This window comes from Myotis brandtii, unplaced genomic scaffold (assembly GCF_000412655.1).
Source record: "Myotis brandtii unplaced genomic scaffold, ASM41265v1 scaffold73, whole genome shotgun sequence".
Lineage (NCBI taxonomy): Eukaryota > Metazoa > Chordata > Mammalia > Chiroptera > Vespertilionidae > Myotis > Myotis brandtii.
The window spans coordinates 692,405-714,845 of NW_005370886.1; the positions used below are offsets into that span (position 1 = coordinate 692,405).

The 22,441-nt window shown below is 41.9% G+C and overlaps 1 protein-coding gene across 7 annotated transcripts in view; it reads left to right on the plus strand.

Annotated features, from left to right (window-relative positions):
• The window catches only part of ARHGEF9 (Cdc42 guanine nucleotide exchange factor (GEF) 9), a 204,287-nt gene that overhangs the window by 12,800 nt on the left and 169,046 nt on the right, over window positions 1-22,441 (plus strand). For 2 of the 7 annotated variants that reach the window (XM_014530266.1, XM_014530269.1), the window contains exon 1: window positions 12,771-13,603. The exons of 2 other annotated variants lie outside the window; for them this stretch is intronic. In XM_014530266.1, the coding sequence (XP_014385752.1) occupies window positions 13,595-13,603 (9 nt within the window). In that variant the 5' untranslated portion in view covers window positions 12,771-13,594. Of the gene's footprint in view, window positions 1-12,770; window positions 13,604-22,441 lie in introns of those variants that run through there. 3 more of the 7 variants (XM_005882610.2, XM_014530270.1, XM_014530267.1) reach the window with 2 other exon arrangements.

Below are 22,441 nucleotides of genomic sequence, written 5' to 3' on the forward strand. Positions count from 1 at the left end.
CCCCAGCCTCTCCTTTTTTTTTTTTTTTTTTTTTCATCACCTTCTTGAGCGGAGGCCAGGGCAGCCTGGAAGCAGGTATCTGGGATTTATTTATCTTCTATAATTGAAACTTTGTAGCCTTGAGCGGAGACCAGGGCTGGCCAGGACAGGTGGGAAGCTTGGCTTCCTTCATCGCCGGGGGCAACCCAAGCCTCCTGCTACTCCAGCTCCGTGGCCACTGCCATCTTAGTTGGGTTAATTTGCATACTCACTCCTGATGGGCTGGTGGGTGTAGTGGAGTGATGGTTAATTTACATGTTTCTCTTTTATTAGTGTAGATGTATCCTTCCAGAATTTCTTTATGCAGATATAAACATATCTTCTTATTTCCCTTATTTTTTACCCCCACAAAGCATACATTTTATATACTATTTTGCATATTTCTTTTTTTACATAATGTATTTTTAAGATATCTCCCTATCAATCCACAGAGATCTTCAACAGTCTCAGCTGTGCCTTCACAAGTCTCTATAAGCTTCCATCCACTGTGTATCCTGTGCATGTTTCTTCTTTACCATCCTTTGATAGTGTCCAGTCCTCTCTTTACATCTTCACTCTGAGCTTGTTTGCTAGTCTACCTTGGACTTCTATAGAAAATAGAGTTAGTGAGTCAATTGGTTAGACTGCTTTTGACATATAATCCACAATCTGACAAATTCCCCAGCTAAACTAACCAACTTTCCTCCTATTGCAGTTGTATCTTATTCTTATCATCAGCCTATCCACCTACCAATCTACCTGTTTATCTATGTAATATTTGTGGAGCACCTGTTATGAGCAAAACTCCATGCTTAGTTTGATGATGAGTGCTTAATGTCCTGACTTCACAGTTGTTTACAGTTTAAATAAATCCTATAAATAAATAAACCTGGACATGGGGGTGAGAGTGAACAGCTGATTGAATGAGTCATGAGGCCCAAGAATGGAACTATCCAGGAGTTTAGACATCAAAACTAAACAATGGGCCTGATACTGAGGGAAGCATTCACTGCCCATGCCAGTCTTGAATTGATGCATGATTGGGTTTGGTTGCCCCAGAAAGATCTTGTGCTTGATATGAAAGCATTGTACTTCCTCTGAAAGGGCTTTTAGATCCTTACTGTTCTTTTCCAACCAGTCCTTTCTACCCTGAGTTAGAGGAAAGTTGTGTGACCCACTAACTTACTTGAATAGAACTAAAATAAGTCCACTTCTCATAAATAAAGTAAAATAAATGAAAAGAAAGAAAAGGAAAAGGAAAATAAATAGGCCTGAAATAGAGCCATTGAAAACTGCTGTTCTTGGATATTTATTCAGGTATGTATTTAGTCTTTGGCCACAGGAGGGCAGTCTAGGCAGTATTTCTTGAGGGAAGGGTTTCTGGGTGATGGTTTAAGTGGTGTCTGTGCAAACAGGGAACACACAACCAAAGAGGTCCTAACATTCTCAGCCTGTAATTTGAAACTTTTAGTCCCTTTTGAAGGAGTTCTGACTAATGAAGGTCTTTGGTGGGTGAGGGGCCAAGGTCGGTATCACGGACTGCAGCACAGACTATTTTCTATGATACAGCTTCTCTACAGTCTATATTGTAAGTCAGCAGTGCTCTATGCCTTGGTCTTTTTCATTCATTCATTCATTCATTCATTCAGTTAGTTATTCAGTCATCAAAAAATATTTATTGTATGCCAAGCACTGTTCTCGGTGCTGGAGATACAACAATAAACAGAAAATCTCTGCCTTCATGGATCTTAAAATGTATAAAGGGAGACAATAAACCAATAAGTAAATAATTATATAACATTTCAGGTAGAAGGAAAATTGGCTAGAAGGAAAAGCAGGATAATGGGGTAGTACAGTTTTAGAGAGGGTGGTCAGGGAAGGATTCCTTTCCAGGAGATGAAAGAGCTAAAATTGTAGATAGCTAGGAGAAAAGTATTCAGGCAGAATAAAATTTGTAATGTGAATATTAGTTTCTCACTCTTCAGGCATTGTGGGATCACAGCAGCACATGTGAGTATAAGCCATTTTAGGTGAGCATGAGCTCATAAAATCTTCCTAAGAATCAGTGCTCATAATAAGGGAGGTAACAGTCCCACCCTATTCCCCATTGTTGCTTCCACCTGGATATATGTTCTGAGGGATAGGGACAAATTGATAAGCAATCAGCCTGCATAAAGGACTGCAAACCATGCCATAGTGGAAGAGCTTAAAGAAATGATCATGTTTATCTTGGAAAATGTGTGTGTGTGTGTGTGTGTGTGTGTGTGTGTGTGTGTGTGTGTATGTGTGTTAGAGGTTGTTCACAATGAATAGAGTTTGAACCTGTGATAGATGTCTTCCAAATACTTAAGAGGACTATTGCTTAGAAGGACTCGGCCATTTTTTTTTTGCATGTCCTAGTGGATGGTACTGTAACAAATGGTTTTGGAAGCTTGAGAGTGAGCTTCCTATTACTGAAAATATTACAGCAATTGCTGGACAAAACTCATTAGGGATAGTGGGAGAAAAAGATGGGCTTTGGAAACATATCTCAATTTAAATCTTGCTAATGCTTCATTCTACCTGGGAAATGGTATAACACTCTGAATATTAGTTTCTCACTCTTTAAAATAACAAAAAAGGCTCTGGGAAGTGTGGCTCAGTTGGTTGGAGCATCATCCCATACACCAAAATGTGGCAGGTTCAAGTCCCAGTCAGGGTATATACCTAGGTTGTGAATTTGATCTCCAATCAGGGCATGTGTGGAAGGCAACTGATTAATGTTTCTCTCTCACACAGATCTCTCTCTCTCTCTCTCTCTCTCTCTCTCTCTCTCTCTCTCATCAATAAATTAAAATAGCAATAATGATTTCTTCTTTTCAGGCTTCTGGGGAAGATTAAATAAAATAATATGTTGAAAGGCCTAGGACCATGTGTGCCCAAAGTAAGTGTTTCCTCCTCCCTCCCACTCCTTGTATCCAACACCTCAGAAAGATTCCTACATAAGAAGGTTGGGAGAAATTTCTATGAAATTCTATGATTCATTCTATAATTACCAACAACTTTATTCATTATCTGATTGTGCTTGGGACACTTTACTGTATGACAGTGAAATTATGTGTGTTTGTGACTGTCTTTCCCAATAGACTGTAAGCTTCCTGAGAGCCTCTCTGTATCCCTTAGCTGTCAAAGTAAGTGCACTTATTTAATTTAAACGATTTTGGAAGAGTGTTGATCTCTGTGCTGAATAATTGAACTAATCAAGAGTTCATGACCTCAGGGAACTGACTCTTAAATGGAGTTGACATGAATGAATGTGCAAGAGCATCTAATCACATCAGTAGCCAAGACAATGAACAGATGGAACTCAATATCTTCGGACTGCCTGTGGCAAGCATCAGAGGGATTATCACATAGCTGGGGTGGGGATTGTCTAGCAAATAAGTGAGTAACAGTAAGAGTCAACACAAAATGTGAAACTTTCCTTGGTGGTGTGGCACAAGTGGGACTTTGGAAGCTATCCGAACCATGAGAGGCAAGGGACAACAAAAAATTGGCTTTTCTCTGAAAGCAGCAAAGAGGTAACATCTATGTTTTTTTGTACCTGGAAGGTAGGTCACTGGAACTCAGGTCAGGACATTGAAACAGTTTATTACCATGACTCAGGTGACATCATGGACAGGGCTGGTATCAAATGTCATGTTCTAGAGTCTGAAATCTCTCAAAAATACTTTTGAGATTCAAGAGCCAGGGTTTTGGGTTTTTTTTACATCATGTCAAATGCTGTTGGAAGATGGGACATGTGTCACCTAGCGGCATTTTTGTGACAGTGTTTAAGAGTTAAACTAATGTGCTTACTAATGTTGTGGCCCCACCCCATAACAAAGAAACAGAATTTCCGGAGGATGAGGCCCAGAAATCAGAATTTTAAAAAGATTCCCAGGTGATTCTAATGTGCAGCCAAGGTTGAGAACCACTGCTCTAAAGTCAGGGTTTTGGTTTCTTTTCTGCCAGCAATTAGCTATATAATCTTGGGCAAGTTGCTTCCATTCCCTGGGCCTAAGTTTCCTAACCTGGAACATGAAAGTTTAGAATAGATTTTTCTCTGAGGTCTCATCAGGTCTTGCCTTCTGTGTTTAGAAGATATGATTCTCTGAGTGAAACAAGTGGATGAAGAGGCATTCATGCATTCAGCAGATGCTTATGAAATACCTACTAAGTGTCAGGCACTGTGCTGATCATGGGGAGAGAAAGCAGTGAACAAGACAGGTGTGGTCTTAGCTCCACAGTCCAGTGTATGATATAAACAAACAAAATTAGCATTACAATACAGTTTAATAATTGTTCAACAGGGTTAAACACAGGGTCCTAATGGGAGAAGAATATGGTCCAGAATATTTTTGATGAAAAACCTCAGGGAAAGCCTTCTAGAGGAGGTGAGATGTGAGCTGAGCTTTGAGGTGAGGACTGCGGAAGGATAGCAACAGTTACATAGGTCCTGAGGAGGGAGAACCTGGTGGGTTATGAGAACTATAGTAAGTTTTATTCTGATGTTGGATGCATATATGTTTCGGAGGGTTATATGCTCTTGTTGTATCGATCCCTTTAGTATTATGCAGTGGCATTCTTTGTCTCCTGCTATGGCCTTTGTTTTGAAGCCTATATAAGTATTGTTATCCCAGCTTTTTTTTTTCTTGTTTTCATTTGCATGGAATATTTTTTTTCCATACCTTCACTTTCAGTCTGTGTATTTCTTTTGTTCTGAGGTGGGTCTCTTGTAGACAGCATATATATATATGGGTCATGTTTTCTTATCCATTCAGCTACCCTGTGTTTTTTTTTTTATTGCAGCATTTAAATTGTTTATATTTAAGGTTATTATTGATAGGTACTTATTTATTGCCATTTTATTCTTTATATCTACGTTCCTTTCTCTCTCTTTCTTTCTTCTTTTTCTTCTTCTTAAAGCAGGCCCTTAAACATTTCTTGCAGTACTTGTTTGATAGTAATGAACTCCATTAGCTTATTTATGTCTGGAGTGCTTAATTTCACCTTCAATTTTAAATGATAGCTTTTCTGGATAGAGTAGTCTTGGTTGTAGGTTCTTGCTCTTCATCACTTTGAATATTTCATGATAATCCCTTCTGGTCTGAAGTGTTTCTGTTGAGAAATCAGATGAAATCCTTATAGGAGCTCACTTATAGGTAACTGTTTCTCCCTTAATGCTTTTAAATTTCTTTTCACTGTGATTGTCTTGGTGTGGGCCTCTTTGGGTTCATCTTTATTGGGACTATCTGTGCTTCCACACTTGTGTGGTTTTTTTCCTTCACCAGGTTAGGGAAGTTTTCAGCCATTATTTCTTCAAACACATTTTTTATCCCTTGCTCACTCTCTTCTACTTATTATACCCCAGTGATGTAGATATTTTATGCTTGATGTTTTTCCACATATCCCTTAGACTATTATTTCTGACTGTTTTTCTTTAATGGTGTCTATATCTTTTTTAATTCTTACTATCTCTTTGTTTAAGTTCTCACTGAGACCATCCATTCTTCCCTTAAGGTCCTTGAACATCCTTATAACCATTGTTATAAACTCTGCATCTGGTAGTTTCCATTTCATTTAATTCTTTCCAGGGTTTTTTTTTTTGTTCTTTCATTTGGGGCATATTTCTTTGTCTCTCCATTTTCTCTCTGTGTATTGGGTAGATCTACTATGACTCCCAAACCTGCTATGATGGCTTTATGATATAGGAGTCTTGTTGAGCTTAGTGGCACAATCTTCCACATCATCTCAGCTCAGGAATGTTTCTTTTGGGTTATGCGTACCCTCCTGTTGTAGTTGTATCTTGAATGCTGTTGGCCCTTTTGCGGGTGGAGTTAACCCTTCAGGTTGCCTTATTATAAGGATAAATCTTGATCATCATATATGAGTTACTGTGCTGGGGCTGCCCCTTGAGGCAGAGTTGTTCTTGGCAGTGTCTGGTGATTGCTGGAATCCCCCTTTGGGTATGCTGTTTGTTTGGCTATTTTGGTCAAGCTCTGGTGTAGTCTGAAGTTCACCACTGGTTGTGTTGGTTCTGGGTCCACTTGGCTGGGGTTCAGGTACAGTTCGATGTCAGATATCAGGTGTAACCAGCCTTGGGCTACCTGTCTGGAGCTACCACACTAATCATTGTTTATGGCTACATTTACTGCACCTGGGTGTGTGTGTGGTAGGGGTCAATCTCTGTAAAAGGGTCAGCTTCCTCCAGCTTAGAACTGGGCACAGATCTGTAAAAGTTCCGAGTCTCCCTGCCTCCACCTGTCAGTTATTCTGACTCCTCCAGAGGTTGCCTTTTCTTCCTCCAGAGCCTTTCAAATAAAGACTGTAGCGTAGACCCAGGCTGGCTGCAAAGCGCGAACCCTTCAACATGTTATGAGCTTGGTAGGGTGGGGCAACTGGGCTTGGGAGGATGGAGCTAGAGGGTCGTCTACTTGGGGGCTGTGCGATCAGGCACTCAATGAGGGGTAAGTGGCCCCCTACTCCAGAGCCAAACCACTCTGTCTCTGCCAGAGTCTCCAACTCTAGCTTCCCCAGGAGGAGCCTGCTGCAGGTTCAGGTTGGGTGCAGCTAGGCATCCCCTCTGCAGGAGCAAGCTCAACAGGACAAACCCACCAGGTCTCAGGAGGACAGATCAAAAGAGTCTCCTGGTGAGAGTGGTGCTGGCTGAGACCACAGGAGGGGCCATGCACTTCATCCTGGTCCTTAGACAATAACCTGTGAGGGAGACACACTCTGAATGTCCCTGCTTCAAGCAGCACACCCTTCCCTTTGTGGAACTGAGCTCAGCCGGTCAGGGCCACTGGGACTTAGAAGGGCTGGTTCAGTCTCCTATTGGGGTTTTTTCCAGCTAGCCTGTTGGAGGGGGGTTGGCAGGCACTTCTTCTTCCAGGGATATCAGAGGCTGAGCTTACAGCAGGGGAGATAGGAGTGTCCCCCCTCCCCAATATAGCCATTAAACTAACTCCTACTTGTCTGATTCCCAGGAAAAAGACTTCCCAGGAGACACTCTGAAAGTCTAAGCTCTGTACAGCACTCTGATCCCCTTCCATGGCTGAACTCATCAGGGGCAGGCCACAAAGTGGCAGGGTAGACCCAGTGATTCAACAGGTGGGGGATGGGCAACAGCAGTGCACTCTAGGTGGGGAAGAATGGTCCCCTTTCTAAAGTTACACATTTCAATTACTTGTCTCCGCCAAGAGATTATCCAGAAGAACACCCCAAAGTTTCCTGCTTGGTGCAGCCACCAGACCCCTTTGCATAACCTGAGCAAAGCAGAATTGTGTCCCCAGTATCTGGAGGACAAGGCAGTGCTCTCCCCATGCTGGTTCTGTAACAATAGCAGTCCTCATTCCTTGGAAGGTGACAGCTGGGTCTCTAGCAGACTCCCTTCTCTCCCAGGCAGACTAAATCCCCACTGATTTTCACCACCAGATGCTATGTGGGCTCCTCTTTCTGTCTATCTTGCTCTGGGTTTGGGATCCCTACATGGGGTTGAGACCCCATGCTCCTGGCAGGGAGGGAGTTTTGCAGCCCAAATATACTTCCAGCTTTCAGCCATTGCACATGGGTGTAGGGACCAGCCCTTTCAGCATTTCTGCCCTTCTTACCAATCTCTATGTGGTTTCTTCTGTAAATCTTTGGTTATAATATTTCAGTTCAGGTAGCCTTCAGTTAGTTATTCAGGTTGATTGCTGTGTAATTTAGCTGTAATTCAGTTTGACACTGGGAGTAGGTGAATGTAGCTTCCACCTTCTCTGCAGCCATCTTGGAATCCTTGGCACTGCCTTAACTATGGAATCTGCCACTGTCTTAACTATCATCATGCCTTCCAGATCTTCAATGACAAAGGTATATATATTCAATTTTCTGCTGATCCAAAGGCACAAAGCCAGTGACCAGACACTGGAGTCTATCAAAAGGTAACATGGTGGAGAAAACCTAAAACTTCCACCATTGTTCATGCCAACAGAAGCAGCAGAAATATGGCCTCTGCATCACCTCCTTCTAAGTATTGTGCATGTGCGTATTGATTGGTAGAAATGAATCATGTCCAGAACACTGGATGCAAAAGAGTCTGAGAAATGACAAGTTTTTGTTTTAGTGCTTGTTTGCTTGTTTGTTTTTTAGCTTTCAGCAATATAAGGAGGTATGCTAGAAGGAGGGTGGCATGGATCTTGAGCAACCAATCTATAGTAGTGACCATAGGATTGATAAGAGCAGAATTATGTTTGAAAAAGATGAGTTGGGCAGGAGAGTAGAGGCTGAATTGGGGACAGAGAGCAGCACAAGAGACCACATAATGAATGGTAATAGATCAGAAATGATGAGGAATTGAGTATGGGCAGTAGGGAGAGAGAGAAAGGACACATGAGAATGATATTAAAGAGGAAGATAATCATCAGGACTTGAGACTGGATGGCTAGCATAAAGGTGAGGGAGAGGCAAGAGGTATAGATAGCGCCTTAGTTTGGGATATTTCTGTGTCCTAAGAGACAGAGAACTCATGGGAAGGAGGAAGCTGGTAGGGGTGGGAGAAGATTAATTTAATTTTGGACTTACTAAGTGTAAAGTTCACCTGAAATATTCAGGAGATATCTAAAAGGCAGTTGGAGATTAATATCTGGAGTTCAAGAGAAGAGAGCTACTTGAGGGCAATCAGCAGAGTTGTAAGCTCCATGCAGGTAAGGGCCTATGTCTATTTTGTTCCCTACTGGTGTCTAGTAATTTTGTTGAAAGGAGGAGCATCATGTGTAATGTGGATGGTAGTTCAAGTCTTGGGGATGCATGGGCCCATCATTCAGTGCATGTGTGGAGTGAGAAGGGGGACTGAAATTAGAAGAACCCTGAGAAATCATGGCCTTAATGACTGGATGAAGAAGAACCTAGGCAGTAAGTAAAGACAATATATCCAGACAGGACATGTGGTTGATGTTCCCAAGGCAGAAGGAACATTTCAGGGAGGAGGAAGGCATAGGGAGTCAAGTGGGAGAGAAGTCAGGGAAGATAAAGATTGGCCATGAGAGTTAGCAACATGTTGGTAATTTGTTTATATTCAGAAGAAGTTTTAGTTTCCTATGGTATGAGGGGGTGAAAGCCAGGCTGTAGTGGTTTGAAAGGTCAGTGGAGACAGGATAAGATTGTACTTTTAAAGTCAAGGATAAAGATTCTAGTTGTTGCCAGACCGGTTTGGCTTAGTGGATAGAGCGTCGGCCTGCAGACTGAAAGGTCCCAGGTTGGATTCTGGTCAAGGGATGTACCTTGGTTGCGGGCACATCCCCAGTAGGAGGTGTGCAGGAGGCAGCTGGTCGATGTTTCTCTCTCATCGATGTTTCTAACTCTCTATCCCTCTCCCTTCCTCTCTGTAAAAAATCAATAAAATATATTTAAAAAAAAGATTCTAGTTGCTTACATTATAGTACCGTCTTGATCACCAGTATCTGTCTCAACATAATCTAGAAGAGTGGCTTTCAAATTATTTTGATCATTATCTGCTTTAAGAAATACCTTTTACATCATAACCTAGCACATTAATATTTATGTAAATCTGAAACAAAAGCTATATTAAATAGCATTTACCCTAACCATATAGACATTTCTTATAAATGGAATCAGATAAAAGCCTTTTGTATCTGTCTTCTTTCACTTATAATATTTTCTAAGTTCCATTCTTTTGATATGCCACATTTGTTTATTCATTCACCATTTGATTGGCATTTGTGTTGTTTCCATCATTTGACCATTGTGAATTGAATAATGCTCTTATGAATGTTCATGTACAAGTTTTTATGTGGACATGCTTTCCTTTTCTCCTAGGAGTGGAGTTGTTGGCTCAAATATTAACTCTATGTTTCACTTTTTAAGGGACTGCCAGACTGTTTTCCAAAGTGGCTTCACCATTTTACATTCCCACCAGCAGTGTTATGAAGGTTCTAATGTTTTCACATCTTCCTCAACATTTGTTATCTAGCTTTTTTATATAGCCATTCTAGAGGGTGTAGAGTTATATATCATTACAAGTAATGCTATAGTAATATCCTGCATTTGCATTTCCTGCATTTGATTTTCATTTTCCTGATGGTTAATATTGAGCATATTTTCATGTTCTTAATTGACAATTTCTTTGGAGAAATGTTATTCAGCTCTTTTGCCAATTTTTAAATTTGGTCATTTTGCTATTTATAAATGAATTGTAATAACTCTTTATATATTCTAATCTTGACACAAGTCTCTTATCAGATATATAATTTGCAAATATTTTCTTCCATTCTGTGGGTTCTCTTTTCACACTCTTGATAGTGTCCTTTGAAGTACAAAAAGTTTTTAATATTGATGAAATCCAGCTTACCAGTATCTAGTTTTTCCTTTGTTGCTTATGCTTTTCATGTCATTTCTAAGAAACAATTGTCAAATCAAAAGTCACAAAGATTTACATCTATTCTCCCCATTTTGTTAAACCTAGCCACAACAATTAATAGTAATTCTTTTTTTTCCATGTTTTAATTCATTTACTTATCACAACCATTCTACAAGATAGGTACTATTGCTCCCTTCCTTTTCACAGTGAAGAAACTACAGCTCAGAGAGGTTGAGAAATTTACCCAGGGTCACACAGCTCATAGGTGGTAGATCATAAGTTTAAATCCAGTGTCCAAATGTTACTCACCCTTGCCCACCACACAATACAGCATGTAAAGGATTTTAATTCTGACTATGGTGGGTGGGGGCAGGATGAGGTGGGGAAATAGGAAGAGAGGTTAAAAAAAAAGCTTCTAGGAGGAACAGCAACTCAATAGTAATTCTTTAATATAATCAAATATTCAGTCTGTTCAAATTTCCAGTTGTTTCATAAATATCACAAGTGTGTGTGTGTGTGTGTGTACACATGCACAAGTTTCACATGAGTCATTCAGTCTCTCCTTTTCCTTCCTATTTATTTGCTTAAGAACTGGGTTGTTGGTCCTATAGTTTTGTACAGCGTGTATTCCAGGATTGCAGTTTAACATGTTTTCCTGTCCTCCATTCTATAAATTGATAATTGGATCTAGAAACTTGATAGAAGTCAGAGTTTTTTTGTCATGAATCATTCATAGGTGGTGCTATGAGCCAAAACTTTTATTTATTTATTTTTATTGATTTATTTTAGTGAGAGAAGAATGAAGAGAGAGAGAGAAAGAGAGAGAGAGAGAGACTGACTGATTTGTTGTTTCACTTATTTATGCATTCATTGGTTGATTCTTGTATGTGCCTTGACCAGGAATCAAACCTGCAACCTTGGTATATCTGGACAGTGCTCTAGCCAACTGAGCTACCCAGCCAGGGCAAGCCCATACTTTTAAAGTGGGGATTTCTTTGGGTTTTATTCTATCTTATAGGGCCAGCGGCCACTTTGTTTATGACCTGCATTCATTCAGAATTTTCAATCATATAGTTAAGATGTATGACTTAACTGACCCAGCCTCAAAAGATTTCTAAAGAATAGAAAGCAATTTTCATTCCTCTTAGAGTGTGTAGTATGGTAGAAGTTCCAGAATTGAATTTGTTCTGTCTCTGGCTAATTCAGTTTATTGACCCGCTCCACCAATATCTATCTGTTCACTTTTACAATGTAAGAGTAAGAAGAGCCCTTGGACAAATTTCTGTTTAAGGGAGTCCTGAGTTTTTGAGGGCCTAGGGGGTCTATTAAAATTATATTTTTCTGAGGTGAGAGTTCAGAGGTTTCACTGAATTATCAGATAGGTCTAAGTCCTCATGTGACAGAAGGGAGATGGAGGCAGAGAGGGGAAAGAAGTTGCACAAAAGCCATACAACAAGCTTCAGGTAGTACTGGGAATAAATCTGAAACTTCTGGTGTCTAGTCCAGGGCTCTTCCCTAGTTCAGGCACAGAGTCATAAACACAGAGCAGCACAGTGATTACAAGTAGATTGGAAGTTTTATGGAGGCTTCCCTTTATACTACCCAGCGTGCTGAAAAAGTGCAAGCCACCATCATCTAAAAGAAACCATAAATAGGAAAGGAAATCTGACCTGCAAGTGTGGAGATATCAGAGAAAGCCAAGTGAAACTGGATTTTGGATAATTTGTAGAGTATCATTGTTTTTGAGTTTGTATACCTAATTGTGAGTTGCCTGTAAAAATTTAAGCAGGGGTCAAAGGCAGCTTTGCTTCTTTCTTGTCCAGGCTCCAAACAAAGTGGCTGCCAAGGCATGGCTCCTCCTCATCTACCTATCCTATTTAAACATTTTATTTTCCTTTTTCCCCATCCCTTTTCCTTCCTTAGTACAACCCTTCTCTCTATGTTACCCCCTATCTCTTCTTCCTCCTTCCCATCTTTCCTTCTCTTTTTCCCTTGTTCCCCAGGGTCTTCCCCTTATTTCCTCCTCCCTCCCTCTTGCCACATCCTATCCCATCTACTCCCTTCCTCTTTCCAAGTCCTTTTCTGTCCCTCCACTCTCTCTCCCTACATCCCCCTCAATCCTCTTAGAACAAGCTCTCCACCCCCACACCGGAACCGAGGCTGGTGGCTCCTGAAAATGAAGCAAGATTGCTTGGGGTGCCTTGAGCCCTCCAATTGGTTTTCTCCACTAGCACGCCAGCCTAAGTTCCGCCCCCCAGAGAGTAACCGTGCTGCTATAGCACCTGCTATTGGCCAGCGGGCCTGTCAACGGCTGGTGCTGCGCCTCACGCAGGCGCCTGCAGGCGCTTGGTGAATAAAAACTCAGCCTACAAGCTGGGGGCTGGGAAAGGAGAGGGAGAGAGCCAGCAGGCAGGGTTGTAAGGTGTGGCTGGCAACCAGGAGCCCCACGAAGAGAGCTAGCAAGCGGAGGAAAGCAAGCGAACTAGAGGGAGTAGGGGAGACCGAGACTGACCGGTAGCCAGGCAGGCAGACGGACACACGCCGGGACAGACAGACTGAGCAGGCGCTGGAGAACCTCGCACTGGTTCCTCCCGCCTTTCCCTTTGAAAGCCAGGATTTTGCCTTTTCCGTGGCGCCCGAGAGAGAATGCTGGACTCTGCCGACTTCAGCGCAAGCTAAGATTTCTCAGCTAGGGAAGAAAAAATCAGCTCAATCCTGAGAAGGGGTGAAACAAGCTCCCCTCTTCCCCCTCCCCCTCCCCCCATACCAAACTCGGGCACCAAACCCAACCCTTCCCTAACCATCCGACTTCCTCCTCTCCTTTCTAGAATGGTGGCTGTATGGACAGTCTGACAGAACAGAGACTGACATCTCCCAATCTGCCGGCCCCCCACCTGGAACACTACAGTGTTCTGCATTGCACCATGACCCTGGATGTGCAAACTGTAGTCGTTTTTGCTGTAATTGTAGTCCTCCTGCTTGTCAATGTCATACTCATGTTTTTCCTGGGAACGCGCTGAATGGAGTCCAGCCATCTGAGCTGTTGCTAACTCTCGATTTGATTTCATCCAGAGAACCACCGAGAAAAAAATCAAGAGAGACAGTCAGAAACAGGGAAAGAGAGGGAGAGAAAGAGCAAGCTTTCTTACTCAGGGGGGAAAACGTTTTGAGCTGCAACATGGCCTCGCTGTGATATGTATGACGTTGGTATATTATCTCTCCCTAAATCTTTTGTCGTGTCTTGTCTTTTAAGTATGCCTATGAGTGTAGTTGCTTATTGCTTGAGTAAAATTGTTGATAAAGAAATGCTTTCTATTTAAGTGTGCATGTGTGTGTGTGTGCATTCTCCATTTATGTGACGTTCACGGAACAAGCTCTGCATCCTTAAACAGTGGCTTTGGCTGTTTGTGGTGTCTTGTCAACTCATTTTCTTGAAAACTATCTTTAAATTCCATGAGGGAATTTTAGTCAAAATTTCTCTCTTGCTATCAGGACTGTATTTGGATTTGTTTGGGGTTAAGGGGGCTTGTGGGAAGAGCATGATGGATTTTTGACATCTTAGGAAAGACAGTCTTGCACTGGATGTTTAGAAGAAAAAAATGATGGAATGAATGAATTTAGGGAAATGATTCTTTAGTTTCTAATAGAAGGGAGAATTTGAGAAGTGATGTGGTGGGGTGCATTGAGCTGGCAGTTGGTGACTCTGTCCTTTGAATCTCAATTTGCTGTCCAGGGTTCACAGCTTTCAATTTGGAAAGACGCCACCTTTAAAACATTTCTTAAAACATTAAATATCATTTTTTGGAATTATGGAATGGGATGTAAAAGCATTACCTGGCCGTTATGAATTGGTAAGAGAAGACACTGATGAGCTTTTATTGGGTTTCTTTTCCCAAAGACTACCCCTGGATTTGAATTTGGGGGTATTCTCTGTGTGTCCTCCAAAAAACAAGAAAAGCCAGCTCTTTACCCACCTTGGGAATAATAGTATTTGGATATGCCTCTTTGGGGTAATCTCATTTGCAATGATGTGCTTGAACTACATTTTAAATAGAACTTGCTCTAGTGCTAATGAGATAGTGGTGGTTTTTGTTTGCCTACTTGTTTGTTCTTTAAGACCAGAAGTATCTCTAATTAAAAGATTTCCATAACAATGAAAGTATGTATCTTACTAAGTAGAGTTTTGAGCACCACTGACACCCCCCCCCCCAAGTCTGGATGAAATGGGGAAGGAGGGGGGAAACCATGAGGTAGAAACAACATTCTAATTTGCTTAAAAACCCCCTGGCCCCCCCCCCCCCAAGTCTGGATGGAATGGGGTAGGAGTGGGGAAACCATGAGCTAGAAACAACATTCTAATTTGCTATATATTTGCGTGTTTGTATCACTGGTGATGGTGGTGGTGGTTGCTGTTATTATTGCTATTATTTTTATATTTCTGCTTTTGCTGAGAAAGCTCTTGGCAAAGCCAAGAAAAAGATGTCTCTGACACCAATGTGCATACTTGTTTTCCTCCCTTCTCCTACCTGCTGATGTAGGCAAGTCTTCCTCATTCCCTTGCTTACCTGACTAGAAATAGTGCCATTTCTGGCTCATGTAGCAATGAATCAGGGCGCATACACATCCACACACATGTTCCTCCTACACCCATGTGGGCGGCTGCTCATGTGTGATGTGCAAATCTGCTGGAATTGTGCTCTCAAGTTCCATGTTCTGTTGTTTAATCTCTTGGGAACTGATTATGAAAAGATATGGGCTATGAAGGGGGCTCTTGAAGTTATCCTGACCTCAGAACCCAGAGAGTTTTATTTAATGGCATCAGAAGAGGTTTTGAGTTTTGAGGTCTGCTCTCTTTGGCGTGGTGTGGGCGAGAAGCTGATTTTTTAATTTGATTGGTACCATGGTATGAGCATGATCTGGACATTTTGCTGGCACTGGTACTTATGTACTCCTTTGTGGGGGGGCCCCCTGAGTTGAACTAAGAACTTGTTTCTTTGCAATGAGAATTTAGTGAGATCGCCCTCCCCCCTAGCTCCAGTGGTATTATATAAAGTAAATTTATATTTTGACTGGGCACTTTGTTCTAAGAGAGTTTTGAAGAGTGAGGAAAGGCTCTAGGCTGGGCATTAAAGACCTGGGTTTTCTCTGTTCAGTGGCTGTTTGACCTTGGGCATTTTTTTCCTTCTCAGTGGGTTTGGGGATCCCTGTAACATTGGCATTTGGAGATGGTTACACTAAGTGACCTCTAAGTTCTTGCATTCTGTGATTTTTGGTGCCCATAGACACTTGAAATCAGAGGGGGTGAACTGTAATGACAAGTGAAAAGGAAAACAAAATTTTAATCAAAGGATGATGGAAGGTGGAGGGAAGAAATATCTTTTTGCTGGTATCTAGAGAAATTTAAGTTTCACCTAAGAGATTTTTTTCACCTAACTATGTGAGAAAGCCACTACAAGAATGGAATGTGGGGTTTTTTGTTTTTTTTGCTTTTGCTTTTCCCCTGAGGGGAGAAGGGTTCTCTCTAAAGCTGGTCTTTGAGCCAGGTTTATGACAAAGTAGTGTCATGAAATGCCACAGCCTTCAGGACTGGGTGCCTGACAGGCCCTTGGTAGAAATCCTATGGGAATGTATGTGTGTAGGTTGTGTGATAGTATGTTCATGTGTATGTGTGCACACCCTTCTGTCTGTGTGTGGGGGTGTGTACACTCATGAATGTGGATGGTGGTTGCTTGTGCAAGGAATGAGGAATAACAAAAGGGAATGCATTGAGTTCCACAGTTCTGAATGGCCTCCTTGTATAGGATGGATGGGTGTTCCCCCTGCCAGTCTTCCCACCAACCCCCACAACCCCTCAGACTAAAGGGGTAGCTTGAATGAGCCCTTCCATCAGTAATTTAACTGGCATAATCGGCAAGCATTTTTCAGATTAATTTATCTCTAGGCAGTTAAGGGAATGTTGCTAGCCAGATGGCAGGCCACCCTAGAGCAGCTAAAAGGGTGTTTGAGGAGTAGAAAACCAAAGTTGGCAGTGTGACTTTTTACTTCTGTGAATCCTAAAGGTTTGGCATTTCTCCTTCAGACTTATGAGGGTATGCAAAAAGAGAAGAGTGGGAGAAAATGAAAAATGCAGCCAAAGGAATGGAATCTTCTGCATTTTGACTCTTGTTTCTTCTCTTTCCTGCCTCTTTTCTTCATCTTCCCCATTCTCCCTTTGTTCCCTTGCCTGATACATCTGTCAGTGGGTAGATAAGAAAGAAAAGAGGGCTTTTTCTCTCTGATTTGTCCTAAAATTTCCCACTACAGTTCCTCTTTTCTTTTCCCCTTCTCTAACCCCTTTGGGCAGAGGATACCTTTTGCTACTAAGAGGAGCAAAATTCCAGCTCAGGAATTTTGGCTTCCAGCTCCCTATGGGGGATTCAAGAAAATACCCTCAGCTGGTATCCTAGCAACCACTGCATCACTCAGCTCCTGCTGAGCTCCAGATCTCATCCTTTAAATGTCCAGGCACCAGGCCTTTGGAGAAAGGGGGCTTGAGCCCAACAGGACTTGGAGAGATGCTTTGGGAGAGAGGACAAAGAGCAAGATACTCATTGCCTGACTAGAAAACACATGCACAGAAGGCATTCTGAGTTTAGCCTTCTCTCAGCCACGGGGATTGTTTATTGGAATGCTCCTGGGTTAAAATCCCCATTGAGTTACTGCCTTCTCCTTAAGATTAACTGAGCCATATCACAGCCCAACTTTAGTGCAAGGAGGTCTGTAGGCCCTGAAAAAAAATGTTTTTTCACCCTGACTTTTGGCTGAGGCAGGGAAGAGGTGAAGTGATAGTGGTAGAAACAAACTGAGAGTGCTTTTCCCTATTGAGACAGCCTCTATTTGTCAGAACCTGCAACATCTACTTGCACAGTGTGCCCAATGTTGTTTGTGGCTTAGGGAACCTAGTTCAGCTACAGTGTGAAATGTGAGGGCAATTGTTTTTATGTTGTTGGTCTCTGGATAGTTTCTTTTACTGGGAAGGCTAGGCAAATTGGGAAGGCCAGTTTAGCTTATTGTGCTGGCGAGCAGGGTTTGGGCCCTGGCTGAGATTTGCTCATCACTTGTATGTGTGTGATTAAGTGGCTAGGGAGCTGAGGGATTGTAGTGAGCCAGTGAATAAAGTGCTCTTCTGCCCTGTGGTGAAGCCCAGATTAAGAGTGCTTGACTGTGATTGGAGGGCACACTCTGGCAGCTATAGGGATGGTGCCAAATCATGTCCTCCTCCTAGCCTTTGTCTGCCATCTTGGCCTCTGCTCCCCTTGGCCTTTGGAGTGCTTACTCTGGACAGGGACACAATTGGGAATTGAGCCTATTCTCCCAAAATAACTGCCTCCTCAGAAGACTTCTCACAAAGCATCTGGATCCAGCCCCAGTGGCTTTGCCCCAAGAAGTGGGAAGGAGATGGAGATCTTAGACTCTCTAGCTCTTATTTCTATCTCTGTAACTTGTTCTAGGCCAACTGAGTCTCTTGCTTTCCAAGAATCCTTGACCAAAGCTTAGTTTTTCTGATATCTGACGAGAGTGTTTCCTGTCACTAAGTGGGTCTACCTCTCAACAGTATTTAGCTTATTGTGCTTTACCCTTGCACAAAAGTATGAAGTGGAAAAAATGGAAGGGGGAAGGGCCTAGAGGAGAGGGAAAGCTCGAGAAATGTTCCAGTAATGGCAATCCCTTGTCATGCATGGGCCTATAGAGTTCACAAAGAATTTTCTCTTCCTAATTTTCAGTGTCACATCAGCCTTGTGAAGTGTGTAGGGCTGATTGTTATTCCTGGTTTTATAGAAGGGGAAAGTAAAAGTCAGAGAGATTGGTGGGATGGGAGTGAGTCTGCTTTTCAAATGGAGAGGGGGAAGAGTCAAAATTGATCATTCCCAGCTAGTGTGAAGCTGAATGCAGTCAGGTGGAGAGAGAGGTATGTAAGTCTTCCCTGAAGTCATACTAGCTTCCTCAGCTACTTGCTTAAATTTTTAGTGTTTTTAATACCTTTTGTTTGTATAGCATTTTTTGCACAAAGTTATTTAAGAAAATGCTGCCTTTTATCTTGAATATACATCAGAGTTCCCTTTAGTCTTATGAAAACTTTGATATCTTCAAGGAGAAAAGCAGTGTGAATTGGTGGGGCCTAAAATAAAGAATGTTTTGAAGGAACTGAAGTTTTCATACAGTTGTTCTTCCTTTTGAAGCACTCTTATATTTATATATTTCACTAAAAATGTGCTGCCCAGAACTGATCGTGCTACTCCAGGTATGACCTAATCAGGATCAAGTACAAAGGGACTTTGATTTGTCTGTGAATTATCTAATAATGCAGCCTTGTACTGGTTCTAACCCTCACTGAATATTCCAATTAGTTGGAAAGTTTTTAAATACCCACACCAGGTCCCTACTCAGAGATTCTGACTTAATTGGCATGGGGTAGATCCCCAGCAACTTTTTAAAAATTTTTGAAATTTAAGGCTCCACAAGGTGATTCAAATGTGCTGCCAATATTAACAGCCATTGTATTAGCCTTTTGGGCTATAGGCTCAAACACTTTGCTGTCTAGTCCAGTCCTCTATTTTCTCATGAAATTGGCTTTTATCAACCAAACTTGTTAAATTTCATTTTGTTTGGTTGGTCCATTATTCTCGTTTTTTCTTTCCTATGGGTTTTAAAATTTTTCTTTATACTGAGCAACAAATTAACAGTCCCTTCTAGCACTGCATCAGTGAAACTTTTATTTTATTTGGTTGGCCCATTTTAGCTTTTTTTTGAGAGGGGTTAATTATTTTTTCTTTATGCCATGACACAGATGGCACTCTTCTAGCATTGCATCAATCAAAAACTGAATAAGTATCATTCAAGTTGATGATTCAAATAAATGTTCAATATGATGGATACTTGTTACTCTAACATCTCACCAGATTCCTTCTTTTGGAGTTGGAGCCCGTTAATTTTTGTATATACCTGGTCAATCAGTGCAGAATTCATTGAGGCTCTACCATCATCTATCTTACCAGTGTGTTAATGAGGATAATGTGGCATGATAGACTTGTATGCTTTGTCGACATCAAGATGTATGTTAGGTTCATGGCAATCACCTATCAAGCCAATGACCAAGGAGTATGAGTCACTTGGTATCTTACTCCTGGTAAATCCTGTTGGAGGCTCTAGGATTCCCTGTTTTCTTTCAATACCCACAAACTGTATGTTTTCTAACTGGGTCCAGAATTTGCCTGAGGGTCAGTGCTACAACTGTAGATTCTGTGTACCACTTTGATCTCCTCTTTTGGAAAGCAGAACAGCAGAGATGTAGCTTTAAAATAGAATACATTTTGTTTTCAAAGAGTTCAGTAAACTCTTTATGCATGTTTTCCTTGGTTGGCTGAATTGTTTTCATTAACCCAGTGGTTCTCAGTCTTATCTGTACAGTGGAATCACCTGGGGATTTAACAAGACTAGCAAAAATTCCTAGAATCTCTGAGGGAGATGTGATTGTATTGGTCATAGTGAGGCCCTGGCATCAATATTTTCTAAAAGCTCCCTGAGGTGGAAGGAATGTTTAGCACAAGATGAGAATGACTGCTATATTCAGAGGAAATGCCAGCTCAGCTTGAATCTGGCTTACTGCACACGTGAATAGGCAGGTTTCACAGATGATAAAATTTTATTCTAGGACTGTGGGGGCCTTGACGAATGCTAGGGGCTTGTGCCCACCCTAAAAAAGAGGAGTAAACCCTTGACAGTAAGTAGTCTTCGGACCTATTTGGACTTAAAATTATTAGCTGTGAGTTGCTTTGAACACTTCAGGAAAAGAGTCACTTCCTATTCATTTGCTATACTAGTGGGAAAAATTTTGTTTATTCACTGAGTGACTTTGGGTAAATTAATTCTTCCCAATGAAATTTGGTTTCCTCATCTGTAAAATAAGGTTAGGTGAATTAGAAACTTCAAAGATTTCTTTGAGCTCTAATGATCTATGCTTACTTTGTGATTAATACTGATGATCAAAATGATTAAGAATATTATTATTTAAAGAAAGCAGGTAATCTGAAGATTAATTTTAACAAATTTGGAATGTATAGGATGATTTTTGGGGTAATAGAATTTTCTTCTTAATTATATTTGGCTTAGGTTTCTTCCAGAACACACACTGGTTGCCAGCAGGGAAGGGAGCCCTACAGTGAGTTGAGTGGCAGGGGAATGCCATTTTGGGATTTAGCATTTGTTAAAGAGATATGTCCCATGGATAACTGAGACTTGCCTCTTATAGATAAAATACCAGCCTCATATATCTGGGAAAGCCTAGGAGGGCTGCTTTGACAGCCCAGAACCCCTTTCTGCGGTATTTTAAGTAGCTATTCATTTAGTTAATACTACTACTACTGTTAATAAGAATTTCAACAAATAAATTTCCTTAGTTATTTCATTGGATCCTCCCCCCAAAACTGGAATTAGTTGAGGGAACTGAGGTTGCACACAGTCAGGAAGTGGTAGTACCTAGGCCTCTTGATACCACATCCTGCAGTTCTTCCAGTATAGCCTGCATAGTCAACTCTGTGGTCATAATGTAGTCATGACTTTTTGAGAATTGTAGGAGTTCCACTGACATAGAGCAGAACTCAGGAGGAAACTCCTACAATTCTCAAAAAGTCATAACTACATTATGACCACAGAGTTGATTGACTATGCAGGCTATACTGGAAGAACTGCAGGATGTGGTATCAAGAGGCCTAGGTACTACCACTTCCTGACTGTGTGCAACCTCAGTTTCCTCTGCTATAAGATACCAGATCTATGTCCCATTGGCTGGATCAGAAACCTGAATGCTTTCAGGTTTGTTTGGAGAAAGTGAGCTGACAGAGAGGCTGGGGAAAAAAAAGGAGTATTATGTAACCTCCTGGAGGGGAGCAGGCCTGTCAGCAGCCCTTGGGATGCCAGGCATTGAGATGGGAGTGGAGAAGCACAGAATCTTCTGCAGACTATATTTGTTCTTCTGAGTCAGGGAGGCCTGGATGCAGTCCTGTGCTGCAAGGCCGTCCGCCCTCTGGGCCCAGAGGAGGCCAGCACTGAGCATCCATAGACAGCTTTGGGAAAGGTTCTGGCAGCTCAGATCTTTCTGCCTGCCTGCCTTCATTAGAGGAGGGGAAACCATGCACCTCCATGCCCATCTGGCTGCAGCAAAGATGTGCTAAGAGCCCACCCCCACCCCCTCAGAGTGTGGAGCCTAAAGGCAGCAGCTACTTTTAGCTGTACCTCCCACAGCCACTCCTCTGCTCACTCACTTCTTCCTCCTCTCTCCATGAACCCCGCTGGTTTGCAGGAAGTCTGGGAAGTGGGTGTTTTGGCATTGGGAAAGAGGCACTGGGAGCCAGGCATCCCTCAGAGAGGTTCTGGTAGGCCTGGTATGGTGGGAGGGCTCAGAACAAAGGCAAAATGATGACACTGCTTTGTGTTTGGGGCCCAAAGGGAGTGGAAGGATTTATTAATTTCCTCTGGACCTTGCAACTGGCTGAGGTGATTTTCTTGAGAATCCAGGTTGAACTATACAGGAGGATTCGGGAAGATGTAGTGGACAGAACATGCATAGATAGTTTCTCTACTTGAATTTAGAGAAAAGCAACTGGAGCTAGTGGATGCTCAGTTGATTCTCCCTTGATTCTTGACAGTCCCTCTTGAACAATGTCTTACACTTTGCACTGGATTTTACATGGTCTTACTTGATCTTCTCTGTGGCCCTGTCAAGTAGATGGGGCAGGGATTAACTTTGTTTTATTTATTTATTTATTTAAATATATTTTTATTTATTTCAGAGAGGAAGGGAGAGGGATAGAGAGAAACATCAATGATGAGAGAGAACCTTTAATTGGCTGCCTCCTGCACGCCCCCTACTGGGGATTGAGCCTGCAACCCTGGCATGTGCCCTTGACCGGAATCGAACCCGGAACCCTTCAGTCCCCAGGCCAATGCTCTATCCACTGAGCCAAACCAGTTAGGGCTATCTTCATTTTATAGATGAGAAAAATGAGA